We start from the raw sequence: 26,577 nt of genomic DNA on the forward strand, positions 1-26,577 counted from the left end.
ACGTGCACTGCTTAAGAGGGGCGGGGTTTTGGTGCCGCCTTGCTGCTGATCACATGCAGCAGGCATGGTGTTTGTAATTATCAACGCTAGCAGCGTCTCCGCGGAAAGTCACAGTAACGACTGCCCGCTGGAGAATTATCTGTGTTGCGCAAGCACCTTAGTCTTTTGAGTCATTTCGTTATTTTGTCTTGCATTAAAGTGTAGAACGACAAAAGTTTGTTTGACATCGACCCCTAAAAGAAATACTACCGACAGGCCGTTTCATCTTTGATCAGCTGCTGAAGTCATTCACTTCCCAGACCAACTTAATCTACAAGTGGAACATAATGCTCTTGTTTTCTAGGTACCTGGTCATCTGAAATTACGCGAGAAATACCTTTTACATCATTAAGAGTCGATGGAAACTCTCAATACGTATGTAATAAGATATGTATCATGTTTATAATGCAGAGAACAGACAAAGCCCTAATCTTACAGTTTATTAGAGTGACGCATATGTCTACAACATAGGAACAGCATCATAGAAAACTTCTTATTGTCCCTCTCATTTTTCTTCTTCTTCTTCTTTTTCTTCTACGTCATTGTAATCTTGGCACTGAAACGAATAAAAGAATAAATGTATTATTTATGCATCATCGTATGGATCATCGTAAAGCTTTAGTCTGGGTAATGTTACGTGGTTAAATAGGCTCGTGCATTTAAAGACCCTTAATGAACTCGGTGGCTGTTTTCCATTTTCTCAGCTAATATATATCACCCTCAAACATGTGCAGTCACCGTTAACATTAAATGAAAATAAAAGATTTAGTGATTTGGGGAACTTTGAGTATAGCAGTCTGATGATGATAATGATGATGATGATGATGAAAGGCGCAATTCACATATGCGGCAAGAATTACTCTTATTTTACGCATGAATTTAGTCACTGATTGCCTGTTTACAGCTCGGTTGCTGTCATATACCATATGCCTAACACCATACGGACTTCTCTGAGGTTGACTGTAGTAATCTACGTGAAATAATTTTTTTTTAGCCTGTCTCATTATTATTACTTTGAACTTCTCACGTGTGCACGCATTAACGTGTCCATCCTGACAGTTATAGGTCGTTCACCCTGACAGGTACGGATCGCTGTGGCACAGGCGATTCAAAGGAACGTGATCTATTTTAACAGCAATTTTTTGAGATCTTCTTTAGAATAAACGCCAATGTCACAGTTTTGAGACACGGGGAAACTGAGAGGAAAGGACACAAATTGTTGGACCGTCCTGCGTAGAGCCCGTAACGCCGCGTACATCCATTCATCGACTATTGACAACCTCTCCCTTTTCAGCTGTTTGACTGGAGCAGCTCTCTCTAGCGCTACCAGTGGACAATCAAACCTACACACCCACCTCTAGCTACACTCGCGTTTTCACATTTCTTAGTTGTGCTCTAAAATACATAGCTAGGCGAAGTCTCGTAGCTCTCAACCTCATCGAGACGCATCGTGATACACTAGCAATAGCTTAAAAATATAAATCTGAAAATACAACATGGAGTCTCCTCCAGATCCAGCAAGCGACCCGGGCAACAGCGCCTCAGAGCCGGCTACCCCGGTCAGGGAAACCCCGGTAAACCTGGAGACTCTCCGGAAAGCTGACCACCAAGCCCCCGTTCGAAGGCAGAGCTGTTCTAGCACCAACAGAGGTAAGAAGCTGTGATAAGTTTAAATGAATGGGGTATCGATTTAGCCCTACAATTGCTGCATCAAACTTCAAAGTGAATTCATTGCACGCTCAACTTAAACCCGAAAATCAAGATTTGATCATTATAATAATAATAAACGATAGCTGTTTATTTTAAATATGCCCCAAATACAAATCTCACTGATAATTTTACAGTGTTTGGAAATTAAAACACATCAAGAGTTAGGCTCTAGTCGCCTCACCTCTAAGATTTGACAGATCCAACCATTGTTGTTGGCTATGACAAGAGCTAGCGCTGAGGACTAAAATACGAAAATTAATATATCACAGCGGACAGAACGGATATAGATAGGGAAATCAGATTTGCGTGACTGTGGGAGAAAACATTCGAACATTTACATTTCGAAAGTAAGAGATTAGACTGATGGAACGTAAATTTCTTCAATCGAAGTTCGATAAAGTGAACTATTGGCGACTTCACGAGCGCAGCGCCTGCCATGTCAATTTTTAAGAGGCTGATATGACATTGTTTTGGAAGAATCATGCAGGGTTTTACTAGTGCGTGTTCAGGGGTCTATATATGTTTTTTCTTTAACATTATCTGTTATCATACTTTCCTTTGCTTTCTCAGCGAGCGTCTGTGTGTTCTTTAATGCAGCTTATTGCTGACGTGAAATGATGTCAGTTGCTTAGGGTGAATTTGTGGAAGCTTTGGGGTGTTTTTAAAGCCGCATTAATATCTTCCAACAATCACAGTAGTCTTAACAGTTTATATTAACGACGAATTTGTCTGATAATCTACTGTCTCTGTTTTACAGTACAGACAGTAGCCGATTGGCCACTCCCCCCTCGGCTGCCTCCATTCAACTTAGCTCATCCAAGTTCAGTGGAAAATATATCGCTTTACCAAGACACTTTCTCAAGAATACATGCTGTCTTTTAACAGTATTCTGACTCAATGTAAGACAGAAACGATTGTTAAGCACGGAATCGTTGTTCATATAGTACACATTTCTTCGGCGGAAGGGTATATTTAGAGGCTGATAGGGTGAATGTGGAATGTAAGCGGGTTATGTAACAAGTTTTGCCATAAACAGAGGAACGCGCGCGCGAGAGAAGGGCAAAGTCGTTAGATATCGTTTCAATTTTTTCACGAGTTGTACAAATCTCCCCAAAACACGACTATGTTTAATAATGTCGAAATATAGCCGCTATAGTGCTACATCTAAACGCGTGTGGCTACTATGAAAGAACATTGTTTCACTTTGTTACGTGGTAGTTTCCAACCCTTGCCCGGTTATGTAATAGCAGACGGAGGCAGGTATGAAGGCATTTTGCCGGCTGAGGGTTTTTAGGTTGGTTGGAGCTAGTTTTTTTCAAATGAAGAAGTCTGGCTCTGACACACTCCTAACCTGCTGACCTATATTCACCCCACCCTTTTCTGCATAGGATTAAAGTGCATCTGGAAAGGAACAGGAGGGAAAGAACGCTGTAGTTGGGCAATTATGTAACTCTGAATCGGCGATAAAGAAATAAAATATTCAGTGTGATAACCCGCCTCAACAATGTTTAAAAGTGAGTCTGGTTTTACCAGACCCTGGCAACAACTGTCCTAACTTGACTGTCAGAATAATTAGTAGTGAATAATTGTTGTCTTTTAGCCCCAAAGGAGTGAACTGTCACAAAACATGCGTCTACAATAACAGTGAGAGGACACCACCACTAATAATTATAATAATAATAATAATAATAATAATAATAATGATAATAATAACAACAACAATAATAGCTGGTTAAGAATAAAGAATCTTGGAAAGAACTGTAGTGTAGGAAATAGGATGGACTGCATCAATACTGTCAAGGACTGTTGTTTCTAAGTTTTGATAATGATTTCACAAATAGGCAACACATTTAATATAACAAATTTTGTAAGTATAGAACTTTTACAAAAATTACTTGTTGTCATTTAGAATTAATTTTAACTGTTTTTCTATGGATTTTCTTTTTTTAAGTTGTGTTTTGGCTGGGAACATGTTAATGACTTGGAAAGACCTTGGGCTTTATCTGGCCTCTATAATTATGCACCATAGCCATAGCCCAGTTTAAACAATTACATAATGTTGTAATTGTGCTCGTAGCCTACTCTAGCATAGGCCTGACTCAGTCACAGTGGTGGGTTTGATTCCTGGGCTCTGTTGACTGGTCAATGCTCTGGTAAATCCAGTCTGCCTGCTGTGGGGGCTGACATAGTGTGAGTGATGCTCAGGAAATCAAAGTAAATATTTCTTTTGCACAAAGCTTTAACTACGAGGACAGCTTTTTCTGTGAACTGTGGAACGCGGGGGGGTAGCATAGACTCATTCAGTGAATTATTGAGAGTGACACAGGCCTGTATCAGGTCACTGAAAAAGGTCTGCTCTACATGTAATGGTTATTAGTATAACTTATTTATTACCATAAGTATCACTGTTATCATAGTACTTTTGCCCTGGTTCATTTTGAATATGTCTGCTTGCACACTGAAACTTTGAAAAGCTGTGCCCAATCTTTTTAGCTGTTTTAGCTTATTATTTTTATGCATTACACTGAAAACAGTCTGTCTTATCCCTCTTTTTCTTTACATAGGATTATCTGATTAGGTGTCCTTTGTTCATATACTGTGTTCAAGGCATGTTGGAAATATTGAGGTGCTAGAGAACATCTTACGCAATGCAGCAGTTACTATATGCTGAGGTTAAGATGTATCACAGTTAACAGTGATACTTGTAATATCCACAGTGAATTTATAATACAGACCATTTTGGTTTGGTCTGTTATATCTTCTCTTCAGTATGTTGATAAAGCATACTAGAATTATGCCCCCCCCCCCCCATGTTTTAAAGAAAACAACAAACTGTTTGTTTGTTTGTTTTTATTGTTCACTTTCGTACCTCATATTGGTGCATCTGGTAATCATGGTTCAAAATGAAATGTAAGGATATATTTGTGATATGGAACATGTGGTTATCATAGACGGTGGTGCTTTGCTGCAGTGTAAAAGCATGCTGGTTCAGTATTAGCATTTGAAGCCAATTGCTGCATTACTTTTTACTAATATTTGTTAAGAAAGTCAATGAATAATTTTATTGAATTAGACAGACAAATGTCAGTAACCAACAACAGAATTTTGTAATAGTTTTAAAAATAGTACTTTTCTTTAAAAAAAAAAAAAGATAAAAACTGTCATTTCCTAGAGGTCACTAATCACATTTACCAGAGCAAAGGTAAAATTGCTTGCATGTAGTAACTCTTTTTTTCTTACATCAGGACTCTAGTGAAAGAGGAATTGTATGAAAATTAGTGTACCTTGATGTGATGTAACAGGAAAAAGTAGAACAGCTTTGCATTATAGCCAAATTATCACTGTGGGTCATCTCTAATTCTATATCTGTGACACTCTTTTATCTATATGTTGTTTTGTAAATACTGCAGAGTTTGAAATACAAACAAAAACCTCAAAACTTTTTTAATCACTTTATGTAAGTGTTGTTCAAGGGAAGGTATAAATTACTTTTGGCTCATGGCTTAACCTAAAATGAGTTTAAACAAACAAAAAATGTAAACCAATCAGACGCAGTGGCTTAGATTTTTGTTACAAACATGTGAAGCATTTTCATAATTACAGTGCAAAGTCCAGACACCATTCTTCAGTTTATCCACGGAAACCAACATCTGGAACAAAAACCTTTGCCGAGGAATAAAATTCCTCTTTTACAGGCCTTAGCAAACTCTCAATACTGCCTTTTTCATATTTGGTTTTGATTCCAGGTTGCTGTGTACATTTTTATTTTCAATTTTAACCCGAATTAGTGTTTCAGAGGTACTGTAGGCATTTTTCAGCAGTGACTCTTTGTAAAGTAGAAGCACAGAGGGTCAGAGAGGCAGAGTCTACACGTCTAGATCATTCTTCTTAAGACAAAGTCGTGTTATTATCATACTGCAGCAACACATAGGGGGAAGTTTGGAAACAATCGATATGAACGCTTTGTTAAATAGCGGTAGAGGCTGTGTGAGTCGGCAATGGAAATGGATAAAAAAATATAATAGAAAACTCTGCTGCCTTATCCACGTTTTCCCCATTAACCCTACCCCGTTTCAACCCTTGCCGACTTCAGTGTGTGTACTCTTACAATCATGTTAAAAAGGCTTTAAATTACTCAAGCTGGTCTGGAACAGCGTGCCGGGAGGGAAGGGGGTGGGCTTTGTGCAACGATTGCTGGTCTGCTCCCTCTATCAGCGGATCTCTGGGACGTGCTTGTTCTGACTTGTACTCATTCACATTGTGCGGAGCATTGCCTTAACTTAATTTTCTTCATTTGGAATGAAGTGGCTGGACTGCTGGCCAGCCATCTGTGGATGACTAGCATGTAATTATGTATTAGTTGGCATGGCAGACAATAATATTTTGCTCCCTCGTCACCGCGCCGTGGTGAAATATGTGTCACCTGGTGTTGTGGCAATTGATTCCTTCCAGCAGGGGGGAGATTTGATTGGCTGAAAACAGCCAAGCTGGGCTTTCTGATATGAGCTTCCTTATTAAGCCAATAGAATTGATCCTTTCCCATCAGAACATGGATCCGTTTGCCACCTGACGTGTTTTAACATCAGTCCACCCATTTATCCATTAACCAGAACTCAAGCTATCTTTGGCATAGCCTTCCACGCGGTAACGTTTCACTAGATGCCGCTTACGCAACCTTCAATATAAGACGCGGGGCCTTTGTTGGTGGTAACCCAGCGTGGCGTGGCCCCTGGCCCTCGGGGTCCGGGCCCTTAAAGTGGACTCTGACTGGCATACGGGAGTGATGTTATTTTGTGCAGAGTGCAGTGGCAGCCTGTGTGTTTACTCTGTGCTGACAGAAGACGAATGGGACACGGGGGAGTTCCAGAGGCCTCTAAACAAGGTTTTTGCGCAAAGCTGCAGAGAAGCCGCGGGCTGGCATGCCATTCATGCAAGTCTATCTGACAGCAATGTTAGAGAGCCTGTGATATTCTCAGGGATTAGGTTTTTTTTTTTCTCCCCTCCCCACGAGTACTAACCGTAGCCAAGACGCACACACCGGCCAAGCAGCAGGGCCGCGTCCCTGGGAGCAGAGCCATTGCACGGATCTCTTTTTTGGCAGACGGCTCTCGATGTAATAATTGGTTCCTTCCCTCCACTGTTTTTTTTTTTTTTTTTTTTTCTGATCGGTGAAGGTATTATGTGGAACAAGCTACTCAAGCGCCTACTTGTATGTGACTTTGAGACACTGTATGCTGTATACGGTCCCTGGTGTTGATTCAAGACCTGAGGCCCTGAACATCTTTCGTGTTGAATTGAATTGTTCAGGCTACATTCCTCAGGTTTTTCTTTTCCACCGACAGGTAATAGAGAGGTCCAGATTGAGTGAGGCAGGTTTATCCCTGCTCTAGGGAAGATTATAATTCATATCTTTTACAAACTCCTCAGATCAACTTTATTGACTCTGGAAACTACCAGTATGTTCAACTTGTCAATATGCTAAAAAAAAAAAATGCTGCTCTTTAGCCATTTTTCACATGGCAAGTCTTTGCTAGACAGTGCAATGCAAAGTCCATTTAGCATTATCTGGTTACTCATTATGCATAGTGCTTTGTATATGGCCAGATGCAGTTAATCCTTAGATAAGACAACACGGATTCTGTCATACTAACACTATTAAATAATTCACATTTGAATTGGCATATCATGCTTTCAGTTTGGCTGTTTCAGACAACTGTTTGTTGTTTAGACGTACTAATACACCCTCACATCATATAAGCTAAATAATATGTCTTTGAAAATTATGAAACAGTTGAGATAGCATCTGCCATATCTCTAATTTGTTTTGTGGCTTTAAATAATTTAAAATGTGTCTGAAATTGCACGCAGAAACGCATTAAATTACCATTCACAATCTCACATATGGTGACACAAATTATTATTCCAGGGCTTGTTACTTTTCCTCCAAATTATTAATTTGTCTGCGAGACATTTCAACTCCATATATAGGATTTGAAGAGGTTTCTTCTTGTCCACGGATGAGGGAGAACTCGGTTTTCTCAGTTGAACATGCCATTTACTTGCACAAATTAGTTTTGCAATATTTTCTATTCAGCCAGAGTTGTTGATTTGTTATTTTTGCCATAATTGAATATGGTATATTTATGTAATATATGACTACAAGGGGATTTTTTCCTGCTTGAATGATTGTCTTTCTATTGCGTCACGCATGCTCTCTGTCTTTGTGGCAGTGGTGACTGATCGCACTCGTTTGTTATTCCGCTAGTCGTACGCATGCAGAGGTATCTGCAGTCAATGTACGTATGAGTGTAATACAAGAGGAATGTCAGTTACCAGCATGTATGAAACTTGCCCGTAGCTATTCTATACATTTTCTTATAATGGCTTTGCCAATGTTTTCAGTGCTATCATTAGTTCACTTCTTAACACGACAATGCATCGTACAACTAAACTATTTCATAAACGTTATTGCAGAGCGACTGCAAATTTTGTGAATGCTTATGTAAATGCTTCTCAAAATACTTGAAATATTTCTCGTACTTTCACGCCATGCTCAGTTCATAACTTTTGGTTGAGTTTTGCAATCAGAAGTAAAAGTTGAGGCCTGTATGTCACAAACATGTCCTAATTTTGTCCCGTATTGATTACACATGGATAATTAATGCGGCAGTGTCCAAATTAAGCAAAGTTTTGCCTCTTTCAACTACATTTGAAAGTTACGTCCTTGTGGGACGATTTATTTTGGAGTTGAAGTCACCAGTGGCGGAACTGGGGCTGGCAAAGGAGCCTTCGGCTGGTGACAAGCACCACATCTGATATTGAGTCTCCAGCGACGAGGGCTCTAGCTCAGATCCATGGCCCATTTACAGAAGTGACTATCTGACATAGCCAGTTTAAATAGTAATGAATGGAGCTCCACCAGATGCATTATGGGAGAACTTTAAAAGAAGTCTAAATTTACAATTTCGCGCATGTCGCGCTTGCCCTAACTAGGCCTGTGCCGTAATGAAGGGTACACCGACGTGGAGCTGGCATAGGTAATGGGCCTTTTCTGAAAGTCCTCATGGGAAAAAGAGGTGATGAGTTTGGTCTGAGCAATCACTCAGTGGAATTTTTTTCAACCCAAGCAGTTAACAGCTCGTTCCAGAACCGGGAAAACGTGGAAGCGCAGCACACGGTGGAGGACTGGTGAATTAGTTAAAAATCAGCAGGACTGCTGCACATGAAAGCCCTGGACGGCTTTCATAGAGAAATGCTCAACACTTGTGTGAATCTGGTATAGGGTATAGAATAGCACTGTTTCCTGCTGACAGTAATTCATCTCATCTGTGAAGAGCATATCAACATGTGTCCAACACTCAAGGATGAGTGACAGAGAGCCAACCGCCGGTTCTCCAACATGGTGTGCGTGTGCTGTTCTTTAAAACAACAAGAGGGTGGTGGCGTAAAATAGACAGAATTCCAGCAGCGGTCCCCTCCAGAGTTGTTTACCTCCTCTTGGACAGTGGGATGAAGCTGTTTCTTTGTGGGTTTTATTTATTTCATTTATTTTTGTGTTGAGTTTTGATAAATGATAGTCAGAGAACTGAAATGAAAACTGATTTCTTGATTCCATTGCACAGTGGTAAGAGTGTTCCGTGTGGGGAAACGACATTTGAATGTAATTGTGTTTGTTTCCGAATGGCTGTTAGGCCTCCTTAATTGAAACTGCGGTTGCGTAAGGTTGTCTGCTTTTCATCTTAAAATGTTCTTTAACAAGACATGTTCGCCATGCTCGTAAAACATAAGTATGGAGAGACGAGAGAGACATGAAAAAGCGTGACCATTTCCTGAACTGGACGATTTCTTTTTCTCCTCTGAGGCCAGTTGATTTTCTTTTCATGGTTTGTGATTGTGCTTGCGTATGTGCCTGTGTTGTGTGTCTTATGTTTTCTGTGTTTCTGTATGTTACTGACTTATGTCAATTCACAGTAGATTTATATGATTGCACAGATACACAGAAGATTCAAAATGATAAAAGAAAAAGAAAAGACACATGGCAGTCAGCATAATACCCATATTTAAAGTTCTGGCATCATTTGGGGTGTGTCTGACTTGTATATGTTTTTCATTTCCGTGTTGCAGTGTTTTGCTGCAACTTATTTTGATGCGTCTTTGGATGACTTTGTGAAGTTGGCTGCCTGACTCAGCTCTTGATAAAACCATTTTGTTGCTTTTTTTTTTTGCCAAACACACAAGTTTTGGAGATGGGGGGAAAAGATAAGGCAACTCGAAATCAGTTAGATTTTTGATAGTTGATTATTCATTTGATTAACATGCAAGACATAATCTCATGAAAAAAAAAATAGAATAAAAAAAGAGGGGAGATTGAGAATCACTCCCTTCAGGTATGTGAAACTCTTAATCGAATTAGCTTCAGACCCGAGAACATCATATTCTTCAAACACCCCTGGTGACTTCTGAGTACAGATTACAATCAGCCTCTATTTTCAATCTTTGATTAAAATCTCGCTTGGACAGATTTTTTTTTCTTTTCTGATGATCCAACCAACTAATTATTACTATTGGAGGCCTTCTCTCCGTCTGTTTCACCAATTACAGCAGAGCAGTGGACCAGAGTGCTTAAACTATCCCCACAGGTATAAATCATGCCCAGACACACTGGATCTGAATCCATTAGCTCATTCTTATTTAAATATCTTTTGGTCATCAGAGAGAGGGGGGTCTGTCCCAGGACTTTAAGTGTCATTTCTGACCTTCATCCTGACTCCTTTGGGCAGCAAAATGGTCTTGCGTTTTTGGTTTCTGTGACTACAACAGTATAGCTACAAATAAGGGTACATACATGAAATGCATGCCTGTTTTCAGTTAATATTTCATGAGTGCTAAGAGGACCGTTTATGGTGTTGGTGTCATTGATTGCTTCTAGTGTTCTGATTATAGCATGTTCTGTTTTAGAGAGGGTACACTATACACTGTACACTAACACTATAAACTGCAGAATTGGGTTTTTAAATCGGTTTCTTAAGACAGACTAATAATCAACCACAGGACGGAGCGCAACAACATCACTCTGAAATGGCTTAACACCTCAACATTGTGATGTAATTTTACCCAATTTACTACATAAATCCCATGCATTTGAAATGATAGTGCACTGAATACCAACCACAAAAAAAAAAAAAAATCTCTTAAAAATGTTATTTTTCATAAACAGTGGGCTGAAGGACCTCAGGGTGCACATGAATATTTAATATGTGGCTTGCGTAGATTGATGTCACAGGGGAAAAATATTGGAGAGCAGTGATGTAGGCCTGAAGTCTGGTGGTTGGTGGAGCAGATCTTTGGATCTCTGGCATTGATGGAAAAGTAAACTCCTCTCTTTCCCGTGTTTGCCCACACCAATCACGTCCCGCGGTCTCCCTGACGCAAGTTTCTCTGCCTTATCGATCAGGTTTCTACTTTTTGCCTAATGCAGCGACTGTAATGTAGCCATTAACCCGATGTGTGGTTATTAAAACCCTATTTTTACGTGACAGACAGAAATAGACATGCAGAAATAGGAAGATAGGGGCTTGTAACCCATGTTCTTTAGCTTTGAGAGGGGAAATTTACTCCTATGAAATGCCCTATCATAATCATGGTCTTGGTTTAGATTTGCTGACCATTTTGTATGGTGAAATTAAAACATGTACATATTATCTTAATGTACACGTGCATGGCTAACTACAGGTTCAGTGACTGCTGGATTAGAAATAATTTGACTTTCACTAACTGTGTTGCATGAACCGAAAGAACAAAATATGTTTATTGAGACAGGTTTTTACATATTTGAAGAATGATAAGGTTACACAGCAAATGGAGCAAAACTAAGCGTTCACATACAGGGAAATTATTTGAACTTAGATACTAAATTCCCTTTGTCAGGTTGTGTGGGTTTTGTATTGCTGAATTGATCTGGACAAGTTGACAGAAAGATTTGAATAAGCTTGATGTAATCTACTCGGAACACTAGTGGCTTTGCCGAATTTGTCTATCAAATGATCTTTCATTCCTCAGGGGAACTTTTATTCTCCTGGGAAGGCCATTACACACGTCTGATTTCTTCCCCCTTTCTATTTATACATCCATGGAATTTAATCTGAAATAGTTATATCAAAATTGCAGCCAGTCATGTTACCTTTCGGCCACAGGTAGCAGTGAATTCTTTTATGCAGCTGTGCAGTTGTTAGTCAGTTACTGAGTGACATGGGGAACAGGCTGAATAAAATCAAGGCTTTCTTGGGGGTAGTTTGGTATAGTTGGAACTTTGCTCTCAGCCAATGTGACAGAAGAAAGAAAGCTCTTTTGAAAGGGGGGGGGGGGGGGGGGGTTAAAATTATGATGTGCCCAGGAATTTATTGTACACATCTGTCACTGGGTATCAATGGGGGTGCGTTTGCAGTTACACTACCGGCTCTTTCTCTCCTCCTTCAGTCTCTCTCCTCTGACAGTGATTGACTCGCCTGTGCTGCTGCTGGTGGTTTGTCTAAGCTGTGTACTTTCACCCAAAAAAAAAAAAACGTCAGAAAGACACAAATGACAGTTTTCTGCTTTTAATTGATAGGGAGAATAATCATTATCTATCCATTTGCAGTTAGCGTAGACTACTTGGGAGTCTCATTAATTGCTGTTTGCACCAGAAGCAATGTTTGGGCTCTCTTACCTGGCTGGGTGCCACTCTGTCTTCTCAAAGAGACACTTTATCTCTGTCAGGGCCAGGTGGAAATTTGCTGCAGAGTTCTAATTGGACAAAGTGCCTTTCAAACTCCAGCCATCACTAACAGCACGGATTAACAGGCCAGTGAGGTGTCAGCTTGGGTCTCTCTCTCTCTCTCTCTCTCTCACACACACGCACACACACACTCTCTGCCTCCTAGTGGCCCATTGTCTCGGGTTCACTGCTGGGCATTGTTTCAGATGTACGTAATTCATGAAAGTCGGAACAGCAGTATTGGGCAAGGAAAAAGAAAAAAAGCCCCGGAGAGGCATAAAACAAATGTATAGTGGATTTCGATAATGGTCAATGTATTAATGAAGAGACATCATCCTACATTTTCCCCCTGAAAAAAATGAAAGGGATTAATGGAAAGGATTATGTAATGACACCAGGAGTCATATACGGAACTTTTATTTCCTGAGATGAGAGGAGAATACTTATAGCGAATGAATCTGCTCTACCCTGAACTGGCATTTGCACTTCCAGTACTCTCAAATGTCACATTAAAAAAAGGAAGTTTGAGTTTGACAGTAACAAACTGCTACGTTCATTCATGGCGATTCGGGCCTGAGAAATGAGACAGTTCAAATTACAAGACAGCATTACTCTCACGGTCTCTTTATTACACTGTAAAATGCTAATATTCATACAAAATCAATGAGGTGAGCTATTGCAAGCAGGAAAATTGAAAATGTCAATTAGCCTATTTGACCAATCATGCCTGCTGTTTCTGTTCAAAGTCTTTTGTTGTTGTTGTTGTTGTTGTTGTTGTTGTTGTTGTTTTTCCAACCTGTGAGGCTCAGTGGATAGCCTGTCACTTTTACACCAAGGGCTTTCAGTAGAATGGTTTTTTGCATTCTTTTCAGAAAGCAGCAGAGGCCAGTACACAAGTTGTAAGCCACACCAGCTGTAACAAAGACATGACAAATACGCACCGCCAAACCATCTGAACACAAAGGTAGCAATTAGGCTGGCGGGCCGTGGGTCTGGCTTTCTCTCTCTCCCTCCGATGATTTGATTGCACGTGGGAAGAGTGGACAGGAGAGATTGATGACTGTGTCCTGAATCAGATTGATAAGAACCAACAGAGCCCACGGGCGTTGGCACCTAGAATTCCGCACCCATGGCACTGCTGCATACATGCTGTCATGGGTGGCAGTGGTGGTTCCTCCTCCCTCCCCAACTCGATGCAAATACAGGGACATGTTAAAAGATTATCCCGGGGACAGTTGTGCCAACATAGCCCCCAGCCCCTGCGCCTCCTCTGATCCGTACATGGGCTGCACCTGCGAGAAAACCCACACAGACAAGACACTCATTTGTATAACAGAGCAACAAAGTGCATTAGAGCACAAACACACACACACACACATACATGCAAATTTGCACACATATGCTTGCGTACACACACACACACACACACACACACGTTTGCAACATCAAAATAAATAAGAAGCACACATTTATTTTGCATTTTTGATTATATTTTTTTCTTCATGCCACACTACAAGTATTGTATCAGGCATTTCTTGTACTATCTGCAGCCCACTGTCTGAGTGCCTTTAACAAAGGAGTAAAATCATGTTTCTGGCAAGAGGGACTGTGGCTGAAGTGGTATGTGATAAATCCATCTGTCTCTCTCTCTTTTTGCCCTTCTTTCTTTCTTTCTTTCTTTCTTTAAGATAAACAAATACTGCAATTGTGTGTTGGTGTGTTGAAATCTCTTAACGGCCAGTGAGTGCAGGAATGTGGGGATAGTGGGGGCTGAGGCCTTTGTGTGTGCATGTGCATGCGTTTGCGTGTGTGTGTGTGTGTGCGTGCGTGTGTGCGTGTGCGTGCATGTGCACCTGAGGCACTGCTCTGGTTATCTCACCGGTGTGTAATCTTCACAGTTTGATGACACACCACTCCGACCTCCACAAAGACTCTGGCGAGCTTGCCTTTGACCCGTATACAGAGAAGACTATTGGTTTCTCGAAATGCCTCCTGCCTCTCCTTTTTTCTTTTCACTGAATATTGCTCACACAACCAGGGAACAAGATAAGCTAACGGCCTAATTGGTGAAGTTGTGCTCTCTCAATCTCTTTTCTTTGTAAGCTGATCTATCCTGCTTGGCTAGCACCATAGAAACGATCTGAGGACAAACTAATTCATTGAAACGTTTCCCCCTCGTTCTCCCATGAAAACACAGAGTACTGTGAAACGCAGCCGGGCCCGTCTGAGCGCGCGATCTGATCTTAAGACACTGTAAATTAATTGAATGTGAAAGTTTGAGTCCTCGACATAGCGTATCGTAGCTCTACCGCTCGGTGATTTCGGAGGCAGATGGTGCAAGGCTGCCGTATAATGGATCTCAATATTAACTCAAAGGCATGCTGGGCGTGGTGGCGGAAATCGTGCAGTGGAGTGAGAGAGAAGCGCTGACCTTCTGTCCTGTCATTTAGCCCCTCGCGCACCCCTGCGCGGCTCTCAAATTACTTTGTTTTAGCCAATTAAAGGAGACGGCTGAGCGTGGAGCGCCCCGGCCATTTTTCGCGCGGTGACACGGCGCCGGTCTCACCCGGACTCGGCTGACATTAACGCTCTGTCATCGGGAGAGATGAGCGACAGGACCCCCTCAGTGTGAATCCACATTAATGCGGAGGGAGTGTGTGACAGACCACTGGGGTCTTAACTCAGAACCACCCCGACACACACTCCGCTAGCAATATGGACCTGGAGCTCAACAGCAGAGCGGGTCGCAGAACCCAACTGTGAGACTCAGTATCAGATATGTTGGAAGTGTCTGCATTGTCTGTGATCTCAGATTCTGGATTTGTGATTGTCTTTTATTGTTGCGGAATTAACTGAAAATGAATCTTTACATTTCTGTGGAAACTGATGGGAGAGTTTCAGTTAATGAAGTGAATATCAGTCCATTGCCATAATGGACTGAATTGAAAGCTAGCTGACAGTCCAACACAGTCGGAGGTGTCCCTGAAGGCTATTGCTTTGTGTTAGTGAAACTCAGATACTCATTAGTGGATTCTGGTGTAGCCAGTTTAGTGTGAGATACCAGTAAAACAACAGGAGTTCAACTCTTTTTTTTTTTTTGACATTTGCTTAACATTCATTCATTTGTACAGTATCACCACCATTACTGACATGCATAGAATAACGCAAGCAGTTGAAGTAAATTAACTCAGACATTAACAGAGGAGATATAGAATATGCAGTTGAGTGGCTTCTCCTTTCTATCATATATGTTATTGTGTATGGTCAGCTATATGACTGCACAAAGCCCTCATAATCTTTTTATTCTCATATGCAAGTCTTTATATATTATTATGAATGAGAAGAATAGAAACATAGTAGCAAGTTGCCACATTACAATTGAAAATGAAATTCACAATTGCAAAAAGAGATTGCACACTCTCAGCATGTGTGTGTGTGTGTGTGTGTGTATGTGTGTGTGTGTGTGTGTGTGTGTGCGTGTGTGTGTTGCTTAACAGCCATACGAGCACAGATTATGTGCTTGAAGGGGCCATTGCGTGTGCCAGCAATGACAGTTGGGCTGGGAATAATTTGAGCCGCAGCCGTGTGGGGCCCAGCCTCGTCTCCCAGAACCCACTGGGTCTAGCCCACCCCCCCCCCCCCCCCCCCCCCCCGACCCCCAACCCCCTCCCCACCCCCCACACCCACATTAGTACCGTCCAGCGCCGTTTGGCCCAAAGGGGAAATCAGCCTCTGGTGAAGAGCTGCTGATCGCTAACTCCTAGCGGGGCTTTTTGAAAGACAGCATACTCTTTTTGAGCGAAGAGTGTCTTTTACCTCTCTCCAGCACGGCTCGGCTTGGCTCGGCTCAAGTCGAGCTGCCCCGCTTTGCTCTTATGCCCACTCTGCGTGCCGCCAAGGGGCCCGAACGTCTGTCATTTGTTTTTACTTTGAACTAAAAGTTGATGCTTTACCAATAAAGCTCAGAGTAGCTGTCTGATGTGCGACTGTGGACATATGGACAAAGCATTGTAGTAACTCTGTTTCTCCCGCTGCTAAATCTAGATAGCTGTGAAAAAGGGAGGAGGTTTTAGCTAATTAAACGCTGTGCGTCAGTCTGATTAAAACACTTGTCAGATGGGCGGGTTAACACCCTTTATAAAACTCTGCTATTGGTCAGTCAAGCATTCCATCATTTGACAGTATATAGGTACACACCCAGCTATAAACATATTTTAATTTCCTAGATGGCTGGGGTATTAAACTCTTAATAACCAAAAATGTATTTTGATATAAGATGAGGTATATTTACTATGGGAGCTGTGGGATTTCATGGAGCCTGTTTTTTTTTTTATTTTTTGTACATGTTTAAACCATCAGTGTGTGCCTGTGCAAGAGACTGTTTGTGTACAGGGATGAGGAAAGGGCCTCTCACAGAGCACACATTGCTCGTAAAACCTGACAGACTTGGAGAAAGAGAGGGGGGGGGTATTTAATATTTGCTTTCAGCCAATACAGAGGAAACAATTATAAGTTATGTTTGCCAGCCTTAGATGTTTTAATTATGATCTATGTTTGTTCATGGTGTGGTGTAATGTAATGTGGTGGAATTTGTTGTTGTTGTTGTTGTTGCTGCTGCTGCTGCTGTTTTTGCCCTTTTCTGCTGTGATCAGTCAGAGACCCTCTTAGTCCACTGCATGGACAGGTTTGCAAGTACCCTTCATTTCATCAAGGTTGGAATTTTACAGTAGTTTAACATGTTACAGTGGGCTGTCATTTTTAAGTCCTTTCTTTATTATTATTATTATTATTATTATTATTATTAATAATAATAATAATAATTTATTTATTTATTTTTACAAGTAGCATATTTACTGTTGTGTCAAAGATGTCTTGTTTTGATAATGGTGGTTGCTCTGTGTGTGTGTGTGTGTGTGTGTGAGTGTGTGTGGTATAAGAGCAGGTCTTTGGAGCATAGCAGCAGGAGTAGTTTCCAGGGGAAAACGGGCAGTTACGATCAGAAGAGCCTCCTCTTGACATTCTGAATATTACTTAAGTACCATAAATCTCTCCTATGTCACAGACATCAGCCCCTTAAGCCAGCAGTGAGATATGTGCATTCCTCCATGCATTTCTCATGCATGCATCTCTCCCTTTCAAGTCTGGCTCCCTCCCCAGGTTTTTTCCTATCACAGCCAAAGGGAGTTTTTCCTTAACGTTGTCGCCTTGGGCTCACTCACTGGGGCTCTCAGGCCTGCTATCCTGTACATCTGGTTTGTGAAAATATCTGTTTTAAAAAAAGCAATGAATAAGTAAAATTGAATTGAACTGAATTGAATTGAATTATGAGAATGTGATGTAGAACTCTGTTACCATACCTGTCTGGTATTTTGCTCTGTCAGTTTTTGAGGAACAAGTGACCCTCACAAGTTACGGTTCCAATTCACAAACAGATCTCCCTGCGAAAAACAAAACTCACAAACAGATCTCCCTGTGAAAAACGAAACTCACAAATATATCTCCCTATGAAAAACAAAACTCAAAAATAGATCTCCCTATGAAAAACAAAACTCACAAATAGATCTCCCTATGAAAAACAAAACTCACAAATAGATCTCCCCATGAAAAACAAAACTCAAAAACAGATCTCCCTATGAAAAACAAAACTCAAAAACAGATCTCCCTATGAAAAACAAAACTCACAAATAGATAACCATGTGAATGAAATACTACATGAAATCATTTGTCCCATTAAATCACATGTCCAGTTGATACGGACAGATTCATCATCCCTTTAAAGTCCAGCAAGTGGTCAGGGTGCTCTTGACCTTTGCTCTCTGTTTTTCTTACCACGTGAGAGGTCAGACTTTGTGGCCTGTAGTGGGTGAACCCCGTCCCTACTCTGTTTTTGCCTAGTTCGTCTCGTACCTACCCACATCCTCGCTCCTGAAGACTCCATTAGGAAGTTGAGTATGTCCTTGGAAGTCTCCTCTCTCTCTTTCTCTCTCTCACTCTCTCTCTCAGACTTAACCCGTCTTCCGACTTTTTCCCATTCTCCCTCTCGCTCTCTCATTTTTCCCTACTGAAAGTAGGACGGGGGTTATTATGGTGAATTTGATGTAACAGTCTATCTGATTCAATGGAGCACCTTGTCAGACCCAAACAATAGCTAAGCTGGAAATATAATGGGGGGGGGTAAGAAACGTTCTGTTTTATTTTCTCCAGCAGAATGCTCCCTTAAGAGACTAGAACATTTGTCTGCATACATTTGTGAAGTAGTCCAACTTCGAATGGAGGTCGAAATAAAATGAATTTATTCACACTCGTGAAAAAAAGAGAGGGGGGAAAAAAAGTAACTGTAAGTTTCCCTTCGTGGAAATGGAACGTTTTTTTCCCCCATCATGTTTGGGGGACTTTTGTGTGGATGAGTGAGGATGACGTTGACAGAGAGCGATGTTTGTAGTAAGCCGTTCTGTACGGCAGGGCGACTGATTTACAGGTTTGCTTTAACCTATTGCATAAGCTCCTAGCTCTAAGGCCTTCCATGAAGACTGCAAAAGAGCTAACAGATGTTGACACTTACATAATGGGCAGAGAAACGCAGCAATCTCTGTAATGTGGAACAGAGGTGGGATCAAAGGTTTTCATTTACGCTGACCCTCCTGTGTCTGGCATTCTGTCTCTGTCTTGGTGCTGACAGAATTCGAGTCTCTTTGTGTAACCGGGCGCTGCAAAGATATGCAGAGAGAAAGAATCTGTCCTAAAGCAAAAAAAAAAAATGTTAGGCAGCTGGATCTGACTTGCAGCTGCTGACTCCGGTATGCCGGACACTGCAAGGGTTTTCAACACAACCTACAGAAATGCTTATTAATCCAACTGATTTTTGATTGTATTCATTTTTATACTGAAGTCTTATGGAGATACAAAACTAAGAAAGAAACGAAACAACAAAGCAGGTGACTCGAACTCTGCTGCATAGCCTGTTTGAGTGTCCTCAGCTTAAGAGCCTATTAAGTCATTTCAGTATACATATATATTTATTTGTTTATTCATTTATTTATGATTTTAAACATGCCTGTGGAATAACCTTTTCATTTGTGCAACCACTGAATGAATAATAGTGTTTTGTGAAAACACGGTTTGTTGATATAGCTGTCATATTTAATAACAACCATCCTAACTCAGACTGCAGCCCGTGGCTTCAGATACCATAAATTGAGCCAATTAATTCATACAATTTATTTAAAACATTTTTTTTTTATCCGTACATTGTAAAAGCGCGTATGGTCAGACCTCTTTAACAGTCGCCCAACTCAAGTAATTCTCATTCCAAATGAAATTTATGTGGAATATGACATTTTAATTGGAACCACTGTTCATTATTATTAATTGGACAAATGAGTGTGTGTCTGTGGGGGAAAGGTAGAGCAAGGAAGGAAAAGGAGGATGATTCAAATTCCGCTCTTCCGAATTATGATTTTCCCCCCTTCTCATCTTCTCATTCTTTGTGGCTGCTCCTGGAGTGTGTGTGGTGTGTGTCTGTGTGTGTGTGTGTGTGTGTGTGTGCGTGTGTGTGTGTGTGGTATAGTGGGAAGAAGCGGTGATGGGGGGGCGGGGACGATTATGTGTCAGCAGCCTCTGTGGGACTGTTGGTTCACATTGTCTTCATTAAAAACAATTAGGGAGTGGGTCGGGTTATAGCGCGGCGCTGGTCTGAGTGAGGGCGTTATATAGCAGAGTCCTCAGAAATGTCTTTATCTTCATCTACCCAGGCTCTGTGAGTCCGCCTGACTGCTCAGGCAGCAAATGTAATCTGTCACTGCGTCTTTTTTTTTTTTGTTGTTGTTGTTGTTAATGCATGTATGCATGTCTGATTATATGGTGCAGACAGTCAAAGCAGTATATTTTCTGCCTTTCTGGTTTTATTTCAAACTCTGTGTGTGTGTGTGTGTGTGAGAGAGAGAGCGAGAGAGAGTACTCATGCTGCGTGCTTTCTGTTCATTGGATCGTTATATTATATTCTCCCTTCCAAAGATTTCTTCAACAGCTGAGACCCAACTTACAATAGGAGAGGCTTGTTTAATTTATTTATTTATTTTGCTACTATATTTATGAAACTACATGCACTATCATCTCATTCTGTTGTTGATGAATTGGTTTACTGAGTGGGCCATATGGGAAGCAGACCCATTGTACAAGCTGTCCAGAGCAAGAGTTGATACACACTAACTATAAACGTGAAATTAATTTTTCAGGGCAGGTTGGCCACCTGTCTGAGGATATGAAGAACATTTCTGGCCATTTGGTAAGGGCAGAGAGAGAGTGCCAATAGGGACCAGGTGGACATAAAGATTGCCCCATATGCCACTGGATTTTCAAAGTAGTCATATTCTGACGCTGTATTAGAAGGGCATAGTAATCAATGCCATGTATTAAAGCAATACTTTCTTCTTTATTTTATTTATTTTTTATTTTTTTGCAACATACAAGAGACATGAAGACATTAAGAGACAATCTGAGTTGTGTGTTTGTACAAAGATATGACTTTGTCATTAATGCTGGTTGGCCTTTACTTCTTCTGAACTGAAACTGTGTGGAAAGGTGTAACCACTGGAGTTAAGAATATGGAAAGCATGTGGTTTGGGCGATATCGGTGCGCAGCATGGCAACAGAAGGCACAAACACCTGGGAGAGAGAGAGAGAGAGAGAGAGAGAGAGAGAGATGCTGAGCTAAACACATGCTGAAATAGAGTCTCTGAAGGAGATGATTTCATTTTTTCATTCCAGTCATCTTGATTCACGTTGAGAGAAAGCAGCTCTTTACAAACATTTGTCTGCCTTAATCATACAGGATGCTCTCTCTCCCACTCTGACACACACAAACATGGACTCACACACACACACACACGCACACACACACACACGGACTCACACCCACACATCTGTGCAGGAAGAGCTGAGACGTGTCCACATCAGACAGTCGTTTGAGACAGACCAAAGGTGATCGCTCTATGAGGTTGTCCTTGGCGTTGCGGGCTATTCCTCAGGGCTAGCGCAGCAGCTAACGCTTCACCCTGAGTAGTGCAGAGAATCTTCCAGGTGGAGCAGGGTAGCCGGAGCGGGAAGGAGAGCAGTCTAACTCACTCAGGGTATTGGGAGAAAGTTGCCCCACGCTTGTCAGAGTTTTAGTAAGTTGAAAATTGATGGAGCCCACAGGCAGTGCGGCTAATTTTAGTTGAAATCACCTAAGTGGTTTGGCTAATTTATCCCCTCCTTCTCACCCTCGGCCCTTGGTACCCCTCTCTCTTTCTCTTTCTCTCTCTCGCTCTTCCCCTCTCTCTACTTCCCTCCCTCTGCAGATATGTCCACATAGCGTGAAGGTACCAGGAGGTGACAGGAGGAACAGAAGGGTATTTTGTGCCCAGCTGACTCTGAGAGAACTGCATATTTTTAACCCTCTTTTTATATTCCAGGATCCTCTCTCCATCACACAGCATTATCCTAACTACAGAATCAACCAGCCTGGACATTTTTACCCTCATTGTAGGCTTCGACAAAGTCTAGTTTCAAGTCAGATTTTTAATCTGTGTAACAAACACCATAATATGCTTTTTGGGTCTGACTCAGAGAGTCAGATGTTGACTGTAACTATTGGAAGAGAGGTCAACCAATCAGAATGAAGAACATAAACCTTGACCTGTTTAACTTTTATGTGATAGACCTCAGCAACCCCTGAAGCATCTCAGCTGGCATGCACAATGTTCCGTGTGATCCCAAACCTTGTCTCCTAACTATGTTGCTTTGGACATCAGCACGGACATAAGAGAAGAATTTAAAATGGAACTTTAATTTGCCACAGTGGTGAGAGGTCAGCATTGATTAGCGTAAATATATTTCTTCTGCATAATTAAAATCCTTCGCAGGTGCCTGTCGGCTTTCAGGATTCAAATAGAGAGATAAGGACGTGAGTGGACCTTCCCGAGGGGTCGCACAAGGTCACCCTCAGGCTAATTAGTCAGGTTTCTTTTTTTTTTTTTAACAAGTTTGAAGACATCAAGAAGACATTGATCTTGTAACATGCTGATGAATAGAAGTGTGACCCCTGGCAACAGGGGGGAAAAATTATCTAATAACTTTAAAAAATGGTTTCATTTTTGATCTGCTGCATCATGCTTTGTCTGTCTGGAACAAAAACTTCAAAATGGAAATTGGTCCTGGCTGATATATAAGCTAATTTTCACAATAACCTCTTTGTAATAAATCATAAGTGTGCCTTTTTCTGATACATATTACAGCAGACTAATATCTCTTATTTTTTTTTATTTTTTAAGTCTATATTTTGAAATCCACTAAGACTATCAAGGCACTGCTTCCTTGGCTGATTGAGTGAAAGTTACTTTACACCCATAAAAGAAAAAGGATGGCACTTTGTCCTGCCATCTGTGAAAGCGAATGGGAACAGTATCAACAAGATAAGAGACATCACACATAAAACCTTTCACTGCCAAAAAATAGATCTTTTTTTTTTTTGCCCGTTTGACATTTTAAAACTCGTTTATATCCACATTCACTGTGGCCATCAGATTTAAAAGAGAGGTAAATCACTTTAGCTGTGTGGAGCAATGTACAGCATAGTACAAAATAAACTTAAAATCCAAGACTCTGATGGAAAAACCATCTGCTGTACCACTAAATGCCAGTAAGATGTACAACAAACCTGTCTGTCAAAAAGGGTGAGCTCTCTTTTAAAGCTGTGTTACAGATGTCAAGACCCTTTTTTTTTCGCATTTTGTTCCCCCCTTACAAATCAGCATTCGCCTCATGAGACGTAACACACCTGATGACTTTTCTTCTGTTTATCCTCAATTCAAGTCTGTTATTTCAGGTGAAATAATGTACACTCGAAATTCTCTCCAAACAGGTCATGCTTGTCAGAATATTGAAATTCAGGAGTTGTAGTGCTAATAAGATAGCAGAGCTCCCAAGCACAGAAGCGTAGCTGACTTCTTGAGTCAACTGCTTGTGGTTTTCTGGGATTTGTCCCATTATCTTGTTTAGCTTTACCTAATTGAATTTAAAGCTCTTATCGCTCCCACAGAATTTGCCTCACTCAGAGCACAGCTGAACAAAACAGCGTTATTATGTAGTTACGATGTATCTCCACACCTCATGTTTGTGAAATCCACTCATCTGTGTCTAGAAGGGTCCACAGTTAAACACCATTAAACACGGCAAACGCCCATGACTGAGAACCGACAGCCACAGTCTCTGAGCCATAGCGGTTCCGTGTTACTCTCAAGCGAAAAGTAGCGTTTACATTGGAGTTCTGAGAAAAGAATCGCATCTACAGATTCCTTTTCAACTTTCGTAGCCGGTGTTGATTGAGATCAGCTTGATGTTAGGTGGTTTCCTGAGCTCTAAGTGTACATGCACTCACTGATTCGTCTCTGCTCTGCACTGACTCACAGAGCTGAGGGAATGTGATGTATTTTCAGTCTTGAGTCTAGGCCAAGTGCTTTTGGCAGTGCAAGTGTGGGTTTGTGTGCCAAGCACCTGGTCAAACTGAAGACAATGAGAGGCTTATGGCCTCTGTCCATACTGTTACCGATGATATCCAGTAGAATGGTAGAATTCTGGGGATTCCTTTCAGGGAAAACTTGAAAGGCAAAACTGAGAGTCCACATGTTTTTTTCGACGGATCTTTAAGTATCGTTAAGCCTTCTGCACCCACCCCCACCTCCAATTCAGACTTTGAAAAAAGGATTTGAATACTAACTAGCCTACTGCGGTAATTTTTCGCCTTTGGTAATTAAACTCCTCATTGTTTTCCACTATACCTCCTTTTATCACGTTTATCACCACAGAATGGAGTTGTGCACTTCTGATGCTGACGCATCTCTTCTTCAGTCGTTCATCTGTGTCCACACATTGGCCATCACATTTTATTTTAGGCTACAACATAACACTCACACCAAGCTACATTCTGTATGATCTATGAACTATTTCAATGGGATTTCTCGGAACAAAAGGCTCACGAGCGGATGGCCGTGCTGAAGCATTCCCGCTGATGTTCTAATAATGGGTTGTGCAGATGGGATTGTTGGATGGGACTGTCTGTCGAATTCGCCGTTGTACGCACACGAGCGAAGAGCGGAAAAGTGTCAAACCGTCTCCCGTGCTGAATTGACTGCCTACTCCGGGAACGGACGCCTTCTGCCAGACACACTGGCAGGAACTGATCTTTCCGCCACTACCTGGGCTGGAGCCCAGCCTGGGTTAATTATAGTGGAGCACCCAGAGTCTAGTGTCAATGCACGAAATGGGAGACTGTCGAGATTTTGTCATACTGCCATGTCCTATACAACGACAAAGACAAGAAGAAAGGCATGCACACTCTGTTGGCCTTCGTCTGAACATGTCCTCTACAAAACACACCTCCCGTACTCTTGAGGTCCTCACACAAGGGCTGTATGTTCAAACATAAAACAAAGTTTTCCTTTTTATCCATTTTGTCATAGGAATGTTTAGGAGGTTTTGTGTACTGTTAGACTTGTGGTTTAGATGGAATTTTATCAGATGACATTGAAAAGGGGTTTGCCTTTAAAAGATGTTTTTACCTTGAGAAAAGATGAAAATATTATTTTTTCTTTTTTTACAAATAAGTTTCATCTCCCAAGCTCAGCAGCTTGCCTTTATTTCAGTGTTCTGTGTAATGAGTTGCTTTTCTTATACCTGACCGGCCTAACAGTGTCTAGTCATGTTCGTATACACTGCCCCAGAAAATAAAAAAGAACAGTTTGTGTTTCGAAAGTTTTGTTCTTGCCGTACGGTTATTTTTAAAATGGCCCATTTCCGCCATTGTCATGGCATTGTTTTGACCTTACGCCGAGCAATTTCTCCCAAGTCAAATTAGCTTTCACCATTCAAAGAAATGTGGTAATATAATGGGTTGACGGTTGGGCTTCTGAAATATGAAGAAATGGAAGGGCGTGCCACTGGGGTTAATAGTATTCCTCCTCTTCAACAAGTACCCAGGGATCCGCCGTGTCCTTGAAACCGACAGCATCTCACTTACGCCCTGCACCTCCAAGCACTGCTGTTTCGGGGCTCCTGGGTACCGCCAACACACATTTTTCCTCTACTCTCCTATTCTTCTTTCTCTCTTTTCTTCTTCTTCTTCTTCTTCTTCTTCTTCTCCTTCTTCTTCTTCTTCTTCTCCTCCTCCTCCTCTCCCTCCCCTTTCTCTTCTCCCTCCTTTACTCCCATACAACTCTACAGACCTGCTGATGTGGATTGGGTTTCTACAGAGGATAACTAGAATGACTATTTTTTACTATTTGTTTTTATTTTTATTTTTTTCATTTAACCATATGTCTTCATTAGTGAGAGGAAAGGATACCCACTGAAGTGCTGAATTCTCTCCAAGCCTTTTGTGATATAATTATCAGCGAGGAGAAGAACCACTGTGGGCATATTAACTGAAACAGATCAATACTTGCTCATCACATCTTTTTTTTCCTTTTTTTCCTTCTGCATTCAGAAGCGTGAGAACTTAACTCAGGCTTCATGCAAGTCAATGAACACCTGGAGCAATGCTCCCAAAGGCAGCTAATGCACGCGTGGAGAGGGAGAAAGAGGTATAGAGAGAGAGAGAGAAAGAGAGAGAGATACAGAGAAAGACAGAAGAAAACAGTGACTATGAGAGAGAGAGGCGAGAAAGAGGGAGAGTGTGAGAGAAGGAAAAACAGAGAGATAGAGAGAGAAGGAGAGAGAAAGTACTTTGTGAGTGAGTCCCTCAAAGCGATTGTGATACGACAAAGAGTCAGAGAGCCCAGCAGAGGGCTGTGCGAGAGGGGCCCTCTGAGGTTTGCACCACCTGTTTGTTTTCCTTCTCGGCCGTGCATTTGGCTCTTAAATGCCTGGCTGTGCCCAGCCTCCAGGGACCAGAAGTGTGAGTTTCAACACAAAAAAGGTGACGGAGAAGTCCTGGGTTGTCGTAGTAACTTGGGGATTATGATTTATTAATCCGCACTCCTTTAAATTCGAACAAACCATCTGAGGTTACCCTGTCCACCCCTGGGAGTAATCTGACTGCA

At 41.4% G+C, this 26,577-nt stretch overlaps 1 protein-coding gene across 1 annotated transcript in view; it reads left to right on the plus strand.

The window, feature by feature from the left end:
* Nucleotides 1–1,395: 1,395 nt before the first annotated feature.
* The window catches only part of roraa (RAR-related orphan receptor A, paralog a), a 204,828-nt gene continuing 179,646 nt past the window's right edge, over nt 1,396–26,577 (plus strand). The window contains exon 1 of the mRNA XM_030766065.1: nt 1,396–1,689. Within this exon, the coding sequence (XP_030621925.1) occupies nt 1,536–1,689 (154 nt within the window). The 5' untranslated portion in view covers nt 1,396–1,535. The remainder of the gene's footprint in view (nt 1,690–26,577) is intronic.

The sequence above is a fragment of the Chanos chanos genome, chromosome 2 (genome assembly GCF_902362185.1).
Source record: "Chanos chanos chromosome 2, fChaCha1.1, whole genome shotgun sequence".
In the NCBI taxonomy this organism is placed as follows: domain Eukaryota; kingdom Metazoa; phylum Chordata; class Actinopteri; order Gonorynchiformes; family Chanidae; genus Chanos; species Chanos chanos.